Source organism: Coturnix japonica, chromosome 19, assembly GCF_001577835.2.
Source record: "Coturnix japonica isolate 7356 chromosome 19, Coturnix japonica 2.1, whole genome shotgun sequence".
Classification (NCBI taxonomy): domain Eukaryota; kingdom Metazoa; phylum Chordata; class Aves; order Galliformes; family Phasianidae; genus Coturnix; species Coturnix japonica.
The window spans coordinates 7,913,780-7,933,181 of NC_029534.1; the positions used below are offsets into that span (position 1 = coordinate 7,913,780).

A 19,402-nucleotide genomic window follows, 5' to 3' on the forward strand; every position below is an offset into this window, starting at 1 on the left:
TATCAGTGGGATATTCTAAGATAACCACAAAACCGGCTTGCTAATAGTCTCCTTCTTTGAAATGGCACCTTCCTGGGAGGCTGGGATGACTGCTGCTATGAAAAGGCCCCAACCAGTTTTTTCTCAAATATCTAATAGTCGATTATGTATCCTGAATTTTCTTTTGACCTTAAATGTTGCTCTCAGTTCAGGTGTCTGGTATCTTTTTACATTTTATCTTAAGATGTATTTTAGCTGCTAATGTGTGATCTTTAAGAAAGCCTATCTATGTGACAGCTATGTCTCCATATGAAGACAGGTAGTCTTAGGCTAAGTCTTTATTTTTGACTGACCCAGGCTTTTTTTTTTTTTTTTCTTGTTCTGTAGGTTCGGTAAGACATTTTTACAGGATTGTCTTTATTTCGTTGACTGCGAGAGAAGAACCTGTCCTTGTCAACAGCCTGCAGTATGATCACCTCCGTCCAGTCTGTGGAAGCCCTCAATAAGGCCTTGCATTCTGCCAGCTGAAGAATTGCAGGATGCTTACAGGGTCTTTGTACCTGGTATTTCTTTGGATGACAAAAGCAGGAAAAAGGAATGCTGATGTTTAAGGGCTACAGCAAGGAGTTTGTGTGTAACTTCTTGTCTTTGACTTCTGAGAGCTGATATTGTCCCTTGGTACTAGAAATAGGTCTAACCATTTGTCTTCAGATTGTGGCTTCAGATATTCACTGCCTAGTGTTCCTGCAATGAAACTAGACAGTTGTGTGTGACCTTTTGAGAAACGCTCCAGCACATTGCTAAATCTGTAATACTTCCTCTGATGCTGATGAGTATATTCACACGCTCAAAGGTTTATAGGACAAGGACTTATGCTTTTATACACTGATACATTTAGTGTTTTAATGCTATTGAATGTGACTATGTACAGCTGCCTCTTTGACACAGAACTTATAACCTTAGAAGCTCTAGGAAAGTTTCTCACCATTCTGCAAAGCGTGAAAATGTATATCAGGACCATACACTTCTCAAGCAGCCTTTAGAACAAATGCCAGAAATTTCTTTCATAAATGGAAAAGTATAAGGAGAGAAAATTGTAAAATCTGGGCATTTCTCTCTGGAGAGTGGTGGAATTTATGTAATGAATTAAAAAGGCATAAGAGAAAGTTAAAATGAATTAAGATATTTGGTGCTTCTATGCAGATATTCTGTATATACTGTATATTATGCAGATATACTGTTATACTGTAGGCTCTCTTATGTCTCATGAAATTCGAAAATGTATAAACTTGTGTCAGAAGTTATGCTGATTAATGCGGTTGTGGTTTAGATGTCCACATTTGCTCAACCATATTCTTTGGAAAAACAGCTACTCAGTCCAGCCTTTTGTGAGATGCTGAAGCCCAAAAATGCCTCGAAAAGATCAGGATTTAAAAAAAAAAAAGAAAAAAAAAAAAAAAAGAATTTGGTGCCATCTAGGGTCAAAGAGAGAGAGTGGCTTTTATAAGTATTGACAGCATCCCGCCTTGAGGCCGTGCTGGTACCTACAGGTTGAGTTTTCTCCCAGTTTGCAAAATGGCTACAGATTTAATTCAGGAAATGTTGCAGTCTTAATATCTGGGAGCTTTCAGGAAGTTTTTTGGTATAAGCCCTGGAGCACTGTGCTGGGATCTTGGAGTGCAGCTCTCCTTTTCTGCATTTATTGGCTAGCTGAGTGATGGTTTTGATGGAAAACCAATTGGGAATAAGCTGTTGTGCAACTTTCCACTTGCACATTATGAGAATGGCCTAGGGCTTACTTAATCCATAAACATAACATATAACAATATAATGCAAGGAAGGAAGAATGATGATTTTAACACCAAATCTTAGTTTACATTGCCTCTGTATGAAAAACACTACTGTACTGTAGTTTTACTGTGCAAGGCAAATAGATCTCAGCTGTGCTCCTAGAGAAGTCATGGCTACTAGTTTTTATCTATGACAGTATTTATGTCTAAACTGGTAAGTGTGCTTGTGAGTGATGCTCTTTGTTCTCCATCAGAACACTCCCAAGGATCCCCTCAAATGGTACGAAGAGACTTTGGCTTAGCTGTAACACACAGGTAAGCAACACATACTGTGGGAACCACAAAGGAAATAAACAGAGGGGTCAGACCAGAACAGCATCATATTTAGTGTGTTTGTAGTGGTAAAGATGAGCTTGAAGTTGGGTTGGGTGCCTCATTTGTCAGGTTCAACTTTGAACGTATATTTCGGCTCCTTCTGTTTTTAATCTCTGATGTGTTCAGCTCCTGAGATCTTTTTTACAAAGCTAACTGACTTGTGATTCTTCAGTGACCAACAGCAGTAATGTTTTGTATGGGGCTTGTGTCCTGAGTGGAAGGACTAAGTAAAAGAAATGTGCAACAGTGCCTTTTATAAAGGCACTACTGCTAAAAATGAAAGGGAAGCTGATCCTTCCTCCCTTCATGGAAGAAGCATTTCCTTTTTCTTCCCTTGTTATTTCCCCCTTCCAAATCCAAACTGAAACTGGGACAGCTAGTACCAATGCCTAACAAACGTATCAGCTCCTTTTAGTAGAAGGCTTAATACTCTTACCACCAGCACTGCATGCACTATAGACTGGATCCCAGCTTTGTGAAGGTGTTCAGCCCAGCCTGAGTCCAGCAGAATCAGTGCTAGGCTTCTTTCAGTTGCTATTGATCAGAAAAGTGAGAAGTCTTCCATAACACCACTTATCCTTTTCTGGAAATGCTAAAGGAGTGTAGCCTGTCTGTAGCTACAGATGTAGTTTTCTTAAGGTACCAGTTAACATATTTTTCCCCTTGTTTCTCTGCTTAGGTTCTCTACAAAGTCTTGGTTATCTCAGATTTGCCAAGTTTGTCAGAAGAGTATGATGTTCGGGGTGAAGTGTAAGTACTGCAGGTGAGCACACGGAGATGATCTTTTACATAAGAACTTTAGGGTTTATTCATTCAAGTCTGTCAGTAACAAATATCTCAAGCTGTGATGCGCTGTTAACAGTGGCGTTTGACTTTTATCAGTCAGACTGGCAGTGGGTTGCTTTGGCATGGCAGTGCTTAGGCTGAGGAGCCTGATGTATGGAGGAACCAAATTTAATTCACTACTATAGGATTCCTATCTTATCACAGGCAAATCTTGTACTGGAAGTTGAGTGCCTATATAACAAGGATTTGGTTTTGATTCTTTCTGGATTTTCAGTGCAGAGAGCTGAAATTTTCACAGTTCCCTGTCTCAGGATAGTCATAAGTGAAGACAACTGTATTAGAAATTAATCAGATGCTAGGGTATCTATCTGACTTGCATTAGCCTAATGATGCATATAACGAGATTCTTCATATGAACACGTGGGCTTGCTTTGGGGCTTAGAGCTTTTCAGAATTCTCCTTAAGATTCACATAACTAGTATAAATTAAGGGTAGGCTTCTTCTTTATGGGAAAGAACAAGTGCTATTTAGCATTTCATGTTTCTCTTTCAGATTGAAATGTCACAACAAGTGTACTAAAGAGGCGCCTGCTTGTAGAATATCATTCCTTCCCAGTAAGTTTACTACAGATTCTTAGCACATCAATGTAGCTGATGGTATCACAAGAATAAGAAGTCTGATTAAAGGGATTTTTTCATCTCATATCCAACCTGTTTTTCAGTTGCCAAAATAAGGAGAACAGAGTCTGTCCCTTCTGATATCAACAATCCAGTAGACAGACCAACAGAACCACAGTTTGGAACTCTTCCCAAAGCACTCACTAAAAAGGTACTTAGTGACTGATGTGAATCTTCTGCCTCAAAGTCAGTGAGGAACTACAATAAGGAGAGGTCACAGTAGTACCTTACTGAACAAGAATGGCACTTCAGCTTTCATTTTGCAAAGAGTCTTTAGAATGACTTTTCTTCCCTGTTAAACATTGTTAAACACACATCTTGTTGTGTTTGAGGCTGGGGACAGCCTTCCTCACTTTATTAAACATTGATGGAAACTATATTTTTATTATGTACTCATTAGTGACTTCTCTTGCTTTCCAGGAGCACCCACCAGCAATAAATCATCTGGACTCCAGCAGTAATCCCTCTTCTACAACCTCTTCCACTCCATCTTCTCCAGCACCTTTCCAGTCTTCCAACCCTCCCAGTGCAACACCTCCCCCAAACCTATCTCCTATGGGCCAGAGGGATGCACGATTTAACTTCCCAGGTAAACCCATCTTTTTCTGGAGGGCTCTGCCAAGATCAGAAAGGCATCTGTGGAAGCTGGGGCTAACCAAGACTTCATAAGTAGTTTTAGGTTTCTGAATAGATAGTTGAGTCTTACTCAAGGTTTGAAAGTTTTTCCTGTCATCTGATAAAGGGGACACAGTCTGTTCTTAGAAGGTTTTAAGCCAAAGGAACAAGATACTTTTGCAGGAAACAAATTACTGAGGAGTTCTGGTTCCTTTTTTACCCAATATGATCTTTCTACTTTATTCTATTTATTTATTTATTTATTTTCCTTTTCTGATGAGTACTAGAAGAAAGTGGTGTTGCTTGTTTCCTTTTTCTTACTGTATCATGAAATTCGTGCTGCCCGCTGTGTTTGCTCACTGGTGGCTTTGAAACGTAAGGTCATTGCTAGAAAGAAAGTATTAAAATGGAGACTGACATAAATTAGTTCTACTAGTCCCTTCCAAAAGATAACCAACAATGAACACTTGGCTTTTAAAGTGTAGACAGGTGTGTATGGTGAAGAATTTACATACTTCCTGGATTAAGGACCCAAATATGCTGTCCTTAACAAAGCTGATAGAGACAAGGCTTGCATAGTAGAATAAACTTAATTTCTTCTATCTGGAAATGAAGTCACATGCTGCTAAACAGGTGCTGCATCTGGCCTTAAATACTACTGTTTTGCAAAAGATTTCTCGCCTGTGAAAGTTGCTGTTTTAGCCTACTTAAAAGGAGCAGAAGCAGTGCAAGTTTAGTGCAGGGATTCTACTGCAGTTACTTTGTATGAGGACAAGTAATTCAATTTAAGTGAAATTAAAACAAACAAAACAACTTGCAAAGAGCTCTTGAGCTTCAGCCTCTCTGCATGCAGCTTGGAAACGCTGACAGTGTGAGAGAGCATTGAAGGATCAGCCTTTTCCTGGGCCTGCCTGCTGGCATCCCTGGGTTCTCTGAGTCTGCTTCTTCCACTTGACATATGAACGGCTGGTTTTCCCACCAGACTGCTTGCATTAACACAGCATTCATGTGACAGGTGTCATCTGTCTTCCAGAAATGCATGTACTGAAATTCACCCCTCAAGCAGACTGATAATCAACTAATCTGCTTCCTAACAGTGAGTTGGGACTAATTGAATGCATATGTGGCACTTACTGATGATCCTCTAACTTGTTTGTTTGTTTTGTTGTTTTTTTTTTTGTTTTCTTTTTATGTCTTTTTTTTTTTTAACCAAACAAAAGCTGCCTACTATATTCAGCATAGACAACAGTTTATCTTCCCAGGTGAGTTGACTGTTTTAATTCAACTAACTAAGCTTTTGCTGCCAGAAAGTAACTGTAAATTTTTGCATGCTTACCCAAGAGCGATAATTCTGCTTTTGAAAAGAAGTATATCCAGTACAACAGATAAAGCACCAGATTTCTGCTGTGCGATTCTACTCACGGCTGAGTTCTTTTGTTAAGGCTGTCTTTTGGGATTATATGCTTGGAATAATGGATGCTGGCAGTTCAGGAATGCTGAGATCATATTTATGAATTGATGTTCTTGCCTATGGGATTGAAAATGGTGCAACATTATTCATATGTGCAAGCTCTTTTCTTGGTCACTTTTCATTAACCTTCAGAAACTGTCCATCTATTTCCAAAGAGAGAACTGGTGATGTAGGATGCCAGGTACAGAGTATTGCACTCTAAATTTTGCAAGGATTTGCAACCGAAACTGAATTTCCTGTGCACTGGTGACACTGATCATACTAAGTGTGGTTGGAATGTGTGACCTACAATTATTAATCCTTGCATCTGGATTCAAGTATTTCTGATTGCTGAAGGCCATTTAAAAGGGTGTGAGCAGCTCAGAAATGAGGACGGCCATTGCAAAACATTACAAATAAGTGAATGTTAAGAAAGCTGGAATGGGTTGATATATAGGTGTGTAAAACAGCTGGTACTGCAATATTGAATATTCTGATCTATAAGGGAATTGAGTCTAAAATATGTGTAATAATTTTCATACTTCCCAGAAATTCCCAGTCCTGCACAAATAGCACAGCCTCCAGAAACTGCTGCAGACACCAAGTAAGTAAGAACTGCTTGTTTTAATCATGTTGTGTTAACCTGATAATCTTCAGGTCAGCACAAAGGCACTGTTATAACTGAAACCAATGGCCTGTTGAATGTATCATCTGAAAACTTCTACAGGACAATTTCGATCAGCAAGAGCGATGTTGGCATTTCTGGTTTTGCAAAGCTGAAAATATTTATTTTAAGTGGGACCGTGTTTTCAAATATGTAGTTATGGTTCTGTGAGCATGTTCCCAGCTCAGGAAGGTGAAAAGGAATAAAAGGTAGAAGGTTTTGTGATTGAAGCAGCACGGAAGAGCATGGCAAGCTCACATGTTTGTAGGGATCTGAATTGCAGGGTGTGCTGATGTTTTAACCTACAACCCCAGCACTCACAATTGCTTGACCAATACTCTGTACAGGTGTTTCTGTAGTACTGGGAATAGGAGTATCTGTTACTGGAACACATTGTAATAATGCAGCCATACCACTGCCAATGAATTCCTACCACTTAAACACCAAGAATCACTTCAAAATCTTTGTCCCTTATTTGCCAAAGTAATCTTAGAAAGTCCTTAGTTGTTAGACTTAGAGCAGTGATTGTACTTTGATCTAATTGACTATACTGCTTTCACTGTCTGCACCCCATTTATTTCTTACTACAAATCTGTTTTCTCTTGTTAGTGCTAAAGAACAGCCAAATACAGATGGACTTAAACATGAAGCAGAGGTAGGTTTTATGGTCTCCCCTTTTATATCTCTTTTGTAATCCCAAAGGCCATGTTGCAATGCAGCAGAAGCTTGTGGCTGAAGCTGTGAATGTAGACTTGCTGTGCCTTCAGTTCCACTGGGCTGTCTATGCTGCACAGATCTACTGACAATTGGATGTTTCTGTTGCCAGGCTGAAGCAATGAAATACTTGTAACAAAAAGTAACTGTTTCTAATTGGGAGAAGGTGAGCTCAAATCTTTGGCTCACTCAGTTGCCTGCAGCTGTTTCTCAAGTGGCTCTTGAGCCACATCCCAAGAGGAGGTGTGTGCCTTTTCGTAGCTTTCTTGGATGACTTTGTCCTATGAAGGGATCTCTAGATCTGTCATCAAATAGGTTCATCAACCTGCCCAAGTCCTCTCAAAACAGACTCTCAGCATGTTTTTCCGTTCTCCTTCTGTAAGCAGGTGGAAGAACCTGAGAGTAATAAATCAGAACCTGAAGATGATGAGGATGAAGTGGAAGATTTGCCAAACAGAAGGCCACACCTGCAAGGGATGATTTATCGCAAACCCAGCCAGACCAGTGTCTACCTGCAGGAATGGGACATTCCCTTTGAACAGATCGAACTGGGGGATCCCATTGGCCAAGGACGATGGGGGAAGGTTCACAAGGGAAAATGGCACGGGGAAGTGGCCATAAGGCTGCTGGAGATAGATGGGAACAATCAGGATCATCTCAAGCTCTTTAAAAAGGAAGTGATGAATTACAGACAGACCCGGCATGAGAACGTGGTGCTTTTCATGGGAGCATGCATGAACCCTCCTCATTTAGCAATCATTACCAGGTAAGGATATAACAACTTCTGTTAGTAATACTGCATGTGCTTATCTATTTATAGAATAGATATAATAATACAGTATTCTGTATAGAATATATATATATAGAATAAATTTCTATAAACATATTTGTAAATTATATATTTCCATAACAAATATTTAATGCACATGCATGATATATGTGTGTATTATAAATAAATTTGTAATATTTATTTCTGTAGTCTGAAAGTGGAAGACATCAAAGCAGCCTCTGTTGCTTGGAGTTTTGATATTAGAGATGTCTCTTCTTAGGGAGTTTATTTATTGGCAATCTAATTCTTATTTTTTAATCTCTTAAAGTCTCTTGAATTCTTTAGAAGCGGGACAAAGTAATCTGCAGTCTCAGCAGAAGCTGGTGCTCAGGTTATGAAAACTGGACTTATTTGTCTGAAGAGCAAAATGAGATCAGGGCCACTGAGGAAACAAATAAGTGTTTGCTTGACTACGCTTTAGCAATAACTGAATGACAGTTATCAGTAGCTGCAATTGTGTACACTCACACAGGTGTCAACTGAGCCATTTGTGTTACTGAAAATGGCATTGCTCAGCAGAGGGAAGAAGACTGATTCCATCAACATGATAAAAGTACCTTTTGAGCATCCACTGGTCTTTACATTCCTCCAATGTTTTAAAGAAACTTTTTAGGACTCTTGTTCCTCTTTTTTACAGCTTCTGCAAAGGAAGGACACTGTATTCATTTGTAAGGGACCCCAAGATATCCCTGGATATTAACAAAACCAGGCAGATAGCACAGGAGATCATTAAGGTAAGCATACGTTGTGTTATCAGAGATATCTGCTTTCTGGGCAATTCCTCAGCAAGTGCTGAGAGGCTGCACAGCTGATCTGTAAGTTCAACAGCCATCCACAGGGTGCTGCAGCAGGGAAAAATTGAAAATGGAGGAAGGAAAACTGCTAATTCAGTGGGCTGTAAGCTGAAAACCTGTAGGGATAGAAATTGATCTTTTGCTTATATGGGGTTGGGGAGGGAGAATTTTGATAAAAGGCAACCATGACGAAATGCACGCAGGGCACGTTTCCTTCCCAGTCTCTTTTATTGGTAACTACAGCTACATTAAAGCATTCTGAAGTAGACATGATCTTCCAGATTTGCAGTTTCCATGGCTATTTTCAGTATTGATCAACTGAAGTAGCATTTCTTAAGCTGTTGTTTTCTTTGCTGGTAGAAGTGTCCTAGGAATTCAGCGAGCAAGTTTGTGTCAGCTGTTCCTTGTTCACACACCTACACACTTATTCAGAGTTGTGAAGTTCACCATCACTTACTGCTTCAATTAGAAGTACCTTCCCAGCAACCCTCCTGTACAGAGGAGGAAGCTGTTGTGTCCCCACTTAATGTATTGTGTTGGAGTAAATAAACATGTATTAGAAAGAGAAGCATGCCCAGTTAGAGGCTTGTAAACATGACAACATTTACATCTCTGCACATAAACTTTTTTTCCAGGGCATGGGCTATCTTCATGCGAAGGGGATTGTACACAAGGATCTGAAATCCAAGAATGTTTTTTATGACAATGGGAAAGTAGTGATCACTGACTTTGGACTATTTGGAATTTCGGGTGTGGTTCAGGAAGGAAGGTAGGTGGAGGTTTCAGTGCTTGGTCCATTTCTGGGGTGATTAAAAACGATCTAACAGGGACATACTTTGATGCATTACATGGTGCAAGAGAGGAGATTGAGTCTTTTCCTATGTATAGTCTGGAATACAATTCTTTTCTTGAAAGGCCTTTCTGCACTTCCAGCGGCACAAAGCTAGAAAGTAATATGTGATTTGAGTCTCGGAACACAGAACAAAACGATTTTAAGCCCAAGAATGAGCTGGAGAGTCAGGCCAACACTTGCATATGTTTTTTAATATGGCACAAAATTTAGAAAGAGAATGTTAGCCAAGCCAAAACATGTAAGAAAAGTCACAGCATTAGGCAAACCACAGATACGGGCCATATGCTGTTTCTTAGTTTACTTAATATTGCATTTCAATATGACTTCTTTCCTTTGAACTCAGGAGGGAGAATGAATTGAAGCTTCCTCATGACTGGTTATGCTACCTGGCCCCTGAAATCGTTCGTGAGATGGCCCCTGGGAAAGATGAAGACAAGCTGCCTTTCTCCAAAGCTGCAGATATCTATGCCTTTGGGTAAGGGGAGAAGGCCTAAGGAGTATCACAGGAACTTTCTAAATGAGATATGATGCAGACCTGAGCCTTGCCTGTCTTCTGTCAGATTCAGGATTCAGCTAGGCTGCATTTCCCTCACCTACTACAGAAGACATGGGTGTGATGTTTTGACAAGGATGCGGGTGAATGGGCTGGGAGGGATTTGCTGCACAACCTTATTTACATTCCAGAGCTTTCTGAAGAAATTGGGATTTTGTCAGAGTTTTGATTTGTTTGTTTATATTGCAGGACTGTGTGGTATGAGCTCCAAGCTAGAGAATGGCCCTTCAAGAACCAGCCTGCCGAGGCACTCATCTGGCAGATTGGAAGTGGTGAAGGAGTGAAACAAATCCTTGCAACAGTTAGTTTGGGGAAAGAAATCAATGTAGGTACATCAGCTGCAGGAGTCCTTCCAAAAAGCTGTTTCTCAGGGTTGCTGGAAAAGTGGGAGCTGCTTATTTTACCTTTATTATAATTCTAAACATAAAGGACGGGAGAGAGAACAGATCAGAATGAGACACTGTCCTCTTCCCATTGTTGTCATATAGAAGTGACATCCACTGGTACTCAGGACACTGATTTTAACAATGTCCAAGACAACTGCTTAAAAAGTAGCTCTTTCTGGGCTGTCACAAGTCACAGTGCTCAGTCAGTCATTTAGTTTGTACAGTTGACATGTGAACTAAGTTGAAATAATGAGCCTTAATTATCCTTTGCAGGAAATTCTCTCAGCATGTTGGTCATTTGATCTCAGTGAGAGACCCAGCTTCACTGTCCTCATGGATATGCTTGAAAAACTGCCAAAACTGAATCGTCGGCTCTCCCACCCAGGGCACTTCTGGAAGTCTGCTGAGTGAGTACCTGTGATGTTATCACTTGTGATGTTATCACTTGTGCTGCTCAGAATTTGCTAACTGACCATTCCTGTGCTTAATTTTGTCTTCCTGGAGTCTGTCATATCTTTAATGTAACAGCGTGCTCTTCTGCTTTTCTGGTTACTAGGAACTTATGCAATGAAATGTGCATGCACTTCAGGCAGTTAATTTCCCACTTCAACATATTCACTTCCCTCCTTCTGTAGATTATTAATCCAGCTCTGTTTGGTTTCAGGGAATATCTACCACCGTTACTGGAAAGTGCCCACACTGATCTGAAAGCAATTAGAGTTTCCCCTTTAATGGCTGTTACTGAATGAGGAAGGGAGCCACCAAAAAACGTGCTGCCACTTCCCCTTTAAACTGAACCATCAATTTATGGAAGTGTCTTAACATAGCAACCTTCCTCAAGGTGCACATAGGAAAATAACACAAACCCCTCCTACTCTGTATGGAGGACTGCCCAGTTTGCACAGACAGATGAAGGAATGGAGCACTTCATATAGTTGACCTCTGGAGGAAAAAAAAACCAAACCACACACTAAAATGTTCAGAATCTCTCAATTGTTTGGCAAAAGCAGTAAGTTGACAGCTTGGGACAGTTGTTACTTTTGGACTGAATAAGCTGGAATCACGACAAGATTTGGATCAAGGAAGGATGAAAGGTAGCAGCACAAACCCTAGCCAAGATCATGATGCTTTCCAATTTAGGATCTGTATTGAAACTAGGAAAGAAAAGTATTACAAGATCAAGCATCTGTAAACTGCTAAAATGGGGACATACCCATCAGAAATACCTCAGTGAACATCCTATGACATCTGTAACGATAGATGAGACCAGAATTTAGAACTACATCCAGGTCAGAATTGATTTGCATAAAGTCGTAGTGCCTAAAACCTTTTGTCTCCTATGTCACAAATTACCCATCACTCAGACAATAAGGGATCCCAGTCTCACTTGCCTCAAAGTCATGGGGAGATCAGACACTTGTGAACTGTGCCCATCACCACATACTTTCTTTGTGGTATATTTTCTCTAACTGACCATCTAATATTTTCTTATTCATTTTCCTTTTTGATGTTTAATCTACCTCTTCCTTACCATAACTCTTCATGATCTTCCTGTAATACATTATCATCACTAAACTGCTTCTGTTCATTGTCTGGTGACTGTCATGGCATTTTGTGCCTTGGTGTGTGTGCTTTATCTGGGGCTTTGCTTGCAGATTTTACCCTTTGTCTCTTGTTATAATGTCCAACAACATTAAAAGATGGCCTCATCTTTATACAAAAGGAAACTATTACCAACAACAGTTGAATGCTTACTGTCCACTCATTGATAAGTAGAGCTGTCTGCTATTTTTTCCATGTGTTGGACAGGTATATATTCATACCACATCACTCATTTTAAAAAGATGCAATGAAAAACAGGGAGATCCTTAGATTTGACAGCTCTTTGCATCATCAGTTTCAGCTTTGCACTGGGCTGTGACTGTAGGTGGGAGGAAAGGTGTCTTTCTGTGCCCTGCCCACTCCTTGCTGCAGCAGATGTTACAGTTTCAGTCTGGGGATTTCAGTTGCCTTGAATTTTTAAGGTTGTTTTTCCTAAATAAGCATCTAAAGAGAAACCGACAGAACTTGAGCTAAAATATATATCATTCATAAATTGAGAGAAACAGCTTTTCTTCCTCTTCAGACCTAAAGCATTGTAAATTTAAATCTGTCTTTTCTGCACATTGGGAGTTAGAGAGCAAGTGATGCTGCTGTGCTTGGAGCAGTGAGAAGAATGTCAGTACCAAAGGGCAGGTACAGAATCTGGTCGAGTGTGATAAGCTGCAGAGTGCGATGACCAGTGAGGGTCTCCTATTCTTGGACTTGAAAGGTAACAGCCCCAGATTAGTATTTTAAACAAGTCATCTTTTGTCTCAGAGGATCATGAGTTCAGGTTGTTTTATGAACAACAACAGTTCTATTGTCAGGAGATTTACAGGATATGGCAGCGTCCTTTGTTAATTTTTTCCTTTCCTACAGAAGCCCTTTTCTGTAGAGCCCTCCAACCCGATGGCTCCGTGTCAACACTTCCATGCCCTCGTTTCTCCATACTGTCAGATCCACTTATGTTGGATCATTGACTCTCACAGCCAATTTTGTATCTTTCAGTCCACCTAGTCAGACACTGCAGTGCAGACTGGGAGCCCAGGCTGCCTAAATATTCCCATGCAGACTGTCAGAGAATCCTGCCATGTCCCCTAACATCACACTGGAAATTACTTGAAGTAATGGGCAGCCGGTTCACAAGAGCGCTCGTTTCCAGAGCAGTCTGCCAAGCGATTACTTTGGGTTAGTGTTTCCATAGGGAATTCTTGATCAGCCTGTGGAACTGTGCCTTATGCAACAGCTACCCAAATTATATTTTCTGTGGGCAGACAGATCCTCCCCTCCTACTGCAAGTGTAAATTTGCATACATCAATGCTATTTCTCTGCTCAAAGCATGCAATAGAGAGGTACTTAAGTGTCTCTATTAATTATCAGTGCTGACAGCTGACTTTGTGCTCAGTGGAATGAAAGTGTAGGAAGCTCAGTTGGTTTTTGTCTCCTGCAAGCTGCATTATATTCAGGTCACACTTAGAAAGCACTCTTAGCAGTATCATCCAGCAACCAGATGCAAAACCTACTGCAGGCAGCCACATCCCCTCTGACAGCTCCATAGAGAAATGCTGCACTAACCCCTCGCTTGACTGCTGTAAGCTTTATAATAGGTAGTTTTCAAGAGCTTGCTTTACAATAACTGAAAACTAACTCTCATGGTGTCTTTTTCTTCTCCCTCCCATATTTCCTTGTAGGTTGTAGCTACTGGTGCAATAACGGGTTCCACCTTGCATGCTTCCATGTGTTGTATCCTAACCAGCAACTTGGACAATCTCGTTCCATTCAAAAAAATGGAAACAAACCACGAAATTAACACATGGACATAATCAACATTTTATCCGAATTCTCCTTTTCTGCCTTTTTCTGCTTGGCGTGGGCTGTTAGCTTGAATAACAACTCCTGCCTGCAAGAAGTTACTGTCTAACAACGTGGCACCTCTCACTTCTGAGCCATGTCAGCAGCTGGTGCCCTGCCCTGACCAACGGGGCACAGGCAGCAGCAGGTTGGGGCTCAGCTGACACTGGCATTTGTGGCCTGCACAAGAGGCAGAAGGGGGAAGTTTCCTTGCTGCTGTCTGAAGTGGTGGCTGTCATCCTTAGTGCTGGGCTGTGGCTTTTGACTCAAGATAACAGGTACATTTTCCACTGGCATAACCAACAACTGAACACATCACTTGCATTGCAAACCAATGTGACTTAAGGGCCATATCAGGTCAGTTCTCCTGCAGGGCCAGATCCAGCCCTGCATTGAACCAAGGGTCACCTTTGTCAGGGGTGCACACGGCAGGTGAAGTTTCTGCATAGAAAGGAGGATAGTCCTCGCTGTGCTCAGGGCAGATTGCAGTCCCATAGCCTACCTGGGAATGCACCACCACCACCTGCATCCAAAACTGAGATCAACTACAGCACTGTGCAGAAGAGGAGGGAAGCAGGGAAGCCCTTCAGTTCCTCATTCTCCTTCCCTTGTAAATCCATTGTTTTAAGTTCTGTGATTTGTTTTTGTTTACATCCCTGGTTCAGCAAAATGCCTGACTCTGCAGTAGGAACTCTGCATTACCGCAGGCAGTGCCTCAGCCCTGTGCCTTTTTCCAAAAGGTCATTTTTTTATTCCTTCTTTGAAAAAAATCTGTTCCATGGGGGACAGGACAGAGGCAGATTTGCAGCAGGACCCAGGGAGGTTTTTCCTGTGTTCAGTGGGGACAAATACACCCAAATACACCTACACGTCATTCTCTCAGAAAGGCAGACAACCTGCACACTGCACTGGAGGCTGCTGAAGCCCTCACGTATTCCTGCTCCCTGCCCTGCTGCCTCCTCACATGTACGTGTAGGAAGGCATTTTGAAGTGAAAACGTCTCTAGCTCCACTAACAGATGAAAGCTGAAGGAAAAGACATCTCTATTTACTTGCTATAGACTATAAAGAGGAGCAGGAAATTGATGTACCTTGTCAGAATGCCCCTTCCCCTTAAAAAAGTGATTTTTTTCCCCCTCCATTTCTATTTCAAGGAATCCAAACGTCTGTCAGCCTCCTCCCCGCCTTAAGTCAGGTACTTATAAACACCTCCTGTTTTGCCAATTGGAGCCACATGCTTTCACTAATGAGGTTTGCATGATTAAATTTCCAATGACTGCTGCTTAATTTTTAAACTCTGCTGGGTGATCTCACACTGCATGAGAGCAGAACCCAGCCAGTTTTCTTTTATAAGACTGTAGCTTTCTAAAAAAAATCACAACAAAAACCAACAGTAAATAAATAATTTCTCCCCTCCCTTTTCCTTCTCCACTCTTTCAGCATTAACAGTAGCAAAGTTGTCCTGCGTTTTGAGAGATTTGGCTTGGGAATCCTGGAACCAAGTAATCAAAAGCTGTAGCATGGTGTGTAGTTGTCTTGTGACATCTACCTACTTATAAAGAAATCTTCACTGAATCTTCCAAGCAATGAAACTGGTGCAGCCACAGCTGAGAGCCACACGACCATCAGTTCAGTCCTTCGTTGTTGGCAAAAATGTGAATTCTGTCTAAGCACCAGCAGTTCTTTAAAGGATGTTTACATGATGCTTTTGTGTGAACTATAGTTTTTTAAAGCATAATAAACAGCAAATCATTTTAACTACAGCCATTCAACCAGCACAAAGAGAAACCAACCTTTTCCTAGTTCCTTTTTGTGTCTGTGGCTTAAATAGGAACGATCTTCTGCCTTCAGTGCATTTTCCCCTAAGATGAGTGGAACCGCTTTGTTTCAGAATGGTTATGTATCTCTTACAAGGAGATGGGAGTTTTAAATTAAGTTTTTCTCTCGTTAAGGTAAAATTTATCTATTGCATTGTGATTCATCCAAGCTGATAACTCAGTTTGTGATCACTCTGGTTTGTTTCCTCAGGGTTGGTCTAAGCTCTGGGTTACTTTGAATTAAGTTAAAGTAGTAAAAATCTGCCTCTCATGGGAGAGTTTGCTGTCAAACATACCGTTATCTCCACTGAAACACAGAACCAGGCACTTCAACACAGAACTCACAGGAAAAGCTGCATTGCCGTGCCACAGCATCTCGGGTTGGCTCAGGAGGGAACGGACCTCTGGGTCCATCCGCTTCCAGCCCCGCTCAGGCCACCCCAGCTGCCCCTGGAGAAGCCGAGCTCCCAGGAAGCTTCAGGCACAACCCGCTTTGCCCCCAAACCAGCAGCACTGCCAGACCTCACCTCTCACTGCCCTGATCCACATCTCACTTGTAGAAGAGGTATTTTACAGGATAGAGCTCCAGGGAGGGAAGAAAATCAAGGGAAAAAGCCATCCCTAAACAACGTGTTACGTACTGTTCTGATACACGGAGCTTGTTAAGAGATTCAGAGTCATCTCTCCCCCTGTGCACACATGTGTTACTCTGGACAGTCAGATAAGTCTGCAAGAATTTAAGTAATTCAGGACTAAGATGTAGTTCTGAGGAAAACTAAGAACAACAAACCCCCTGCAGCAAGGAAAGTCACATTGTGTTCCAGAGAACCTGACTCAGTCCAACAGCTCAGACCTGTTTCAAAGGTTAAATTTAAGACCAAGAAAAAACTCAGCCCCCAAAAATCAAAACGAAACCATGTGCTACCACGTGTAACACACAGACTGATAAGGACACAGTTGATTATGGCAGTATCTCAATTGCAAATGAACTGCAAGCTGTATTAAATGTTCCCTCACACCTCTATTCTTATTCCTCTGCCTTCACCTGTCAGCCAGAGCAGCAGAACAACTATAATTACACAGTGAACATTAAAGAGCCCTTCTGTCCTCACACGGCTTCATTGTTAAGGCAGATCATTAGGAGTTACTGGATATCATCAAATTTCATCCCTCCAGTCACACCAGTACATTACGTGCCTCTTTTATATCTTTTGCTGCTGTTTCAAGTCTTTAAAATGTGGATCAAAGAGGGAAGAGCTCCAAAGTCCTCCACGAGGCACACGAAGTGGGAGGCACTTGGGTTACAGGCACCTTTAGAGAAAAAGCAAGTGGAGGAAAACAAACAAACAAACAACAAGGCTGTGTTGAACAGAGAGCTCACTCCTGTACTGCACTGCGGTGATTTTAAAACATGTCTCAGATATAAAACAAAATTGGTTTGGTGGTAGCCAAGCATGGAGACATGGTTCTCTTGGCCTCCGCCTCACCACCTCAGTAAAGCAAATAGGCCCCTCAGCACACACGGCCCTTTTAGCCACCACCTGCTCACCTGCTTCTCTTCAAGCCTTGCTACTATTCGTGCTCTCACAATAACAGTGTCACAGGTTTCAGCAGGGGTTGCTTTCCAACCAGTACTGCTTAAGTATTGACAGTGCAATACAAAGCAAGGAGAGATGTGCTTCATAGCAACGTTAACATTATGAACCCATGGGTGGCAGTGTGCCTTGCCTTAGGGAGAGCAGGAGCTGCTGCTGGATGCACACATTGCTTCACAGCCATAGGGTGTGAGCAGCCCCTCTGCTAACCCACACCGTGCTCCTCACTGCTACTCCTGCCGTCTGTGTGCATACAACAGGTCTTACCTGGGACACCCAAAGCTTTCAGTGTGGGAAAGAAACAAAGTGATTGCTCACCTGGCTGTCAGCAGTAGCGCTGCTGTGGCAATGTGCAACAGCAATGCTGAGACAGGACAACCTTAGTCTCTTCCTATGGGATGGCTGGTTGGACAGACAACTGCACTGGGTGATACCCAGCTTACAACAAAACAAAATTAAAAAGCAAAAGATGTTGTTCTCCCCATGTGACTGTCCTCACATGAGGTTCAAACCCTGGCTGTGAAGGCTGTTTCCAGGCAGAATGCTGTGCCAGCCCTGCTTCCCAGCAAGGCAGCTTCACCTGTGCCAGCAGGGCCACCTGTCCCTTCATGCTGCACTCTAAAGTGTGCAGGAAGCAGAAGGGCTGACCCAGGAGCACTGCAGGCTGATGGAGTGCTGTCCTGCTGCAGGAAGACTTTCAAACCTTGCCTTGAAACCACAAAGTCTGAGATTCAGTCTCAGCCTTCCTTGGTTTTGTGTTTAACTCTCATAAATGGCTCTTAAAAGCAAAACCCAGCACACCAGAGAGCAGGGCTGATTACTGTCCGTGGGTGATGTGTTGCAGTCAGCTGTGTAAGGCACATGGAACAACAAACAGAACCTGTGGAGCAGTACAGCTGTGAGTGAAGTTGGGCTCTTCCACCCATCACAGCTGAGCAGCAGCCATTGGGTCACACTGCTTTATGGCCACCTGTGCTGGTGAGAGGCACGAAGCACAGAAAGCCTGTCCTGTTGTAAAGGTGTAAATGTGAAGCTGGCTGTACAATGCTGCTACAATAGCCACACGTCAATAGTGAATGTAAATGCAGTCTGTAATATGGTGAAAATTGACACGTTTTTCTTTTCAAATGTGTTGTAAACTTTGTACAGTAAAATTTTTTAAAAATATTTTCTATCAGAGTGTCTTCCAGAATTGCTATTAAATTAATTAAAGATTGTTAGTATTAACAACTGTTTCTGTATTAGTTTATGCAACCAGCAAGGGGGAATAAAGTGCACATTATGGTAATGAAATCTGGGATACACAGCAGTCTTATCAGCAAATAAATCTTTGCTCTGGATAAAGCAACTGTTACAGAATTGTGGTCTGACCTTCCCCTCCCACCCCACACTCACTTGTCCATCAGCCCCTTTCCCTACACTGACTCAACCTGTGGCAGGTTTGCTTTGAGCTGTTACTGACATCTGCCCAGCTGACAAGGATCATTTTCTTTCCTCTTAGAAGTCAAATGCAAAAGCCCTTCAGCTGCAGGACAGCGCAAACCTCAACTTGTTTAATAGATGGAACAGAGATGCTGTTCAAGTTCCTTTCTTGCCATAACCACTGGGATTCTCACCACAAATGGTATCAGATGGCACCACGATGGCAGTGAGAACCCAGTGCCCTCTCATCAACCACCCATCCCACTACACAGCTCTGGGTTGCACCGTCTCCTTGCAGCCCCAACATCACTGCAGCTGCTCAGCACACCAGAAAGCTTTCCCACTCACTACAATGGGCCAAGTTACCTGGCTTTAAGAGCTCCAACACTGACTTCTCAGAGCATCAGACTGTACTGGGAGCGAGGCTGAGCCAGCTCAGCACCTCAGGACTGCTCAGCAAACAGGAGGGGCAGAGCAGAGCAGAACTCTGAGCAGAGCTCAGGAGCTGCCTCCTAGCGGAGCTGCCCATTCAGTTATGATATCACACAGCAAGCTTCAGCAAAAGGGATCTTAACATTGTTAGCTTGATGAAAGCTCATCTTATTAGCTCCCATCTCACCCCACAGTGTTTGTTTTTGGAGGAATTCACCCCCCTGTGCTGCCGGAAAGCA

At 42.1% G+C, this 19,402-nt stretch overlaps 1 protein-coding gene across 9 annotated transcripts in view; it reads left to right on the top strand.

The window, feature by feature from the left end:
- KSR1 (kinase suppressor of ras 1) overlaps positions 1 to 18,657 on the top strand; it is a 58,334-nt gene extending 39,677 nt beyond the window's left edge. For 3 of the 9 annotated variants that reach the window (XM_015881172.2, XM_015881182.2, XM_015881183.2), the window contains 16 exons: positions 367 to 371; positions 2,024 to 2,084; positions 2,824 to 2,907; positions 3,483 to 3,544; positions 3,652 to 3,758; positions 4,028 to 4,196; positions 5,443 to 5,484; positions 6,222 to 6,276; positions 6,946 to 6,991; positions 7,434 to 7,816; positions 8,517 to 8,613; positions 9,309 to 9,442; positions 9,870 to 10,001; positions 10,269 to 10,404; positions 10,739 to 10,872; positions 11,130 to 11,423. In XM_015881172.2, coding sequence (XP_015736658.1) covers positions 367 to 371; positions 2,024 to 2,084; positions 2,824 to 2,907; positions 3,483 to 3,544; positions 3,652 to 3,758; positions 4,028 to 4,196; positions 5,443 to 5,484; positions 6,222 to 6,276; positions 6,946 to 6,991; positions 7,434 to 7,816; positions 8,517 to 8,613; positions 9,309 to 9,442; positions 9,870 to 10,001; positions 10,269 to 10,404; positions 10,739 to 10,872; positions 11,130 to 11,214 — 1,732 coding nt within the window. In that variant the 3' untranslated portion in view covers positions 11,215 to 11,423. The other 6 variants (XM_015881173.2, XM_015881177.2, XM_015881179.2 and 3 more) reach the window with 6 other exon arrangements.
- Positions 18,658 to 19,402: the final 745 nt, after the last annotated feature.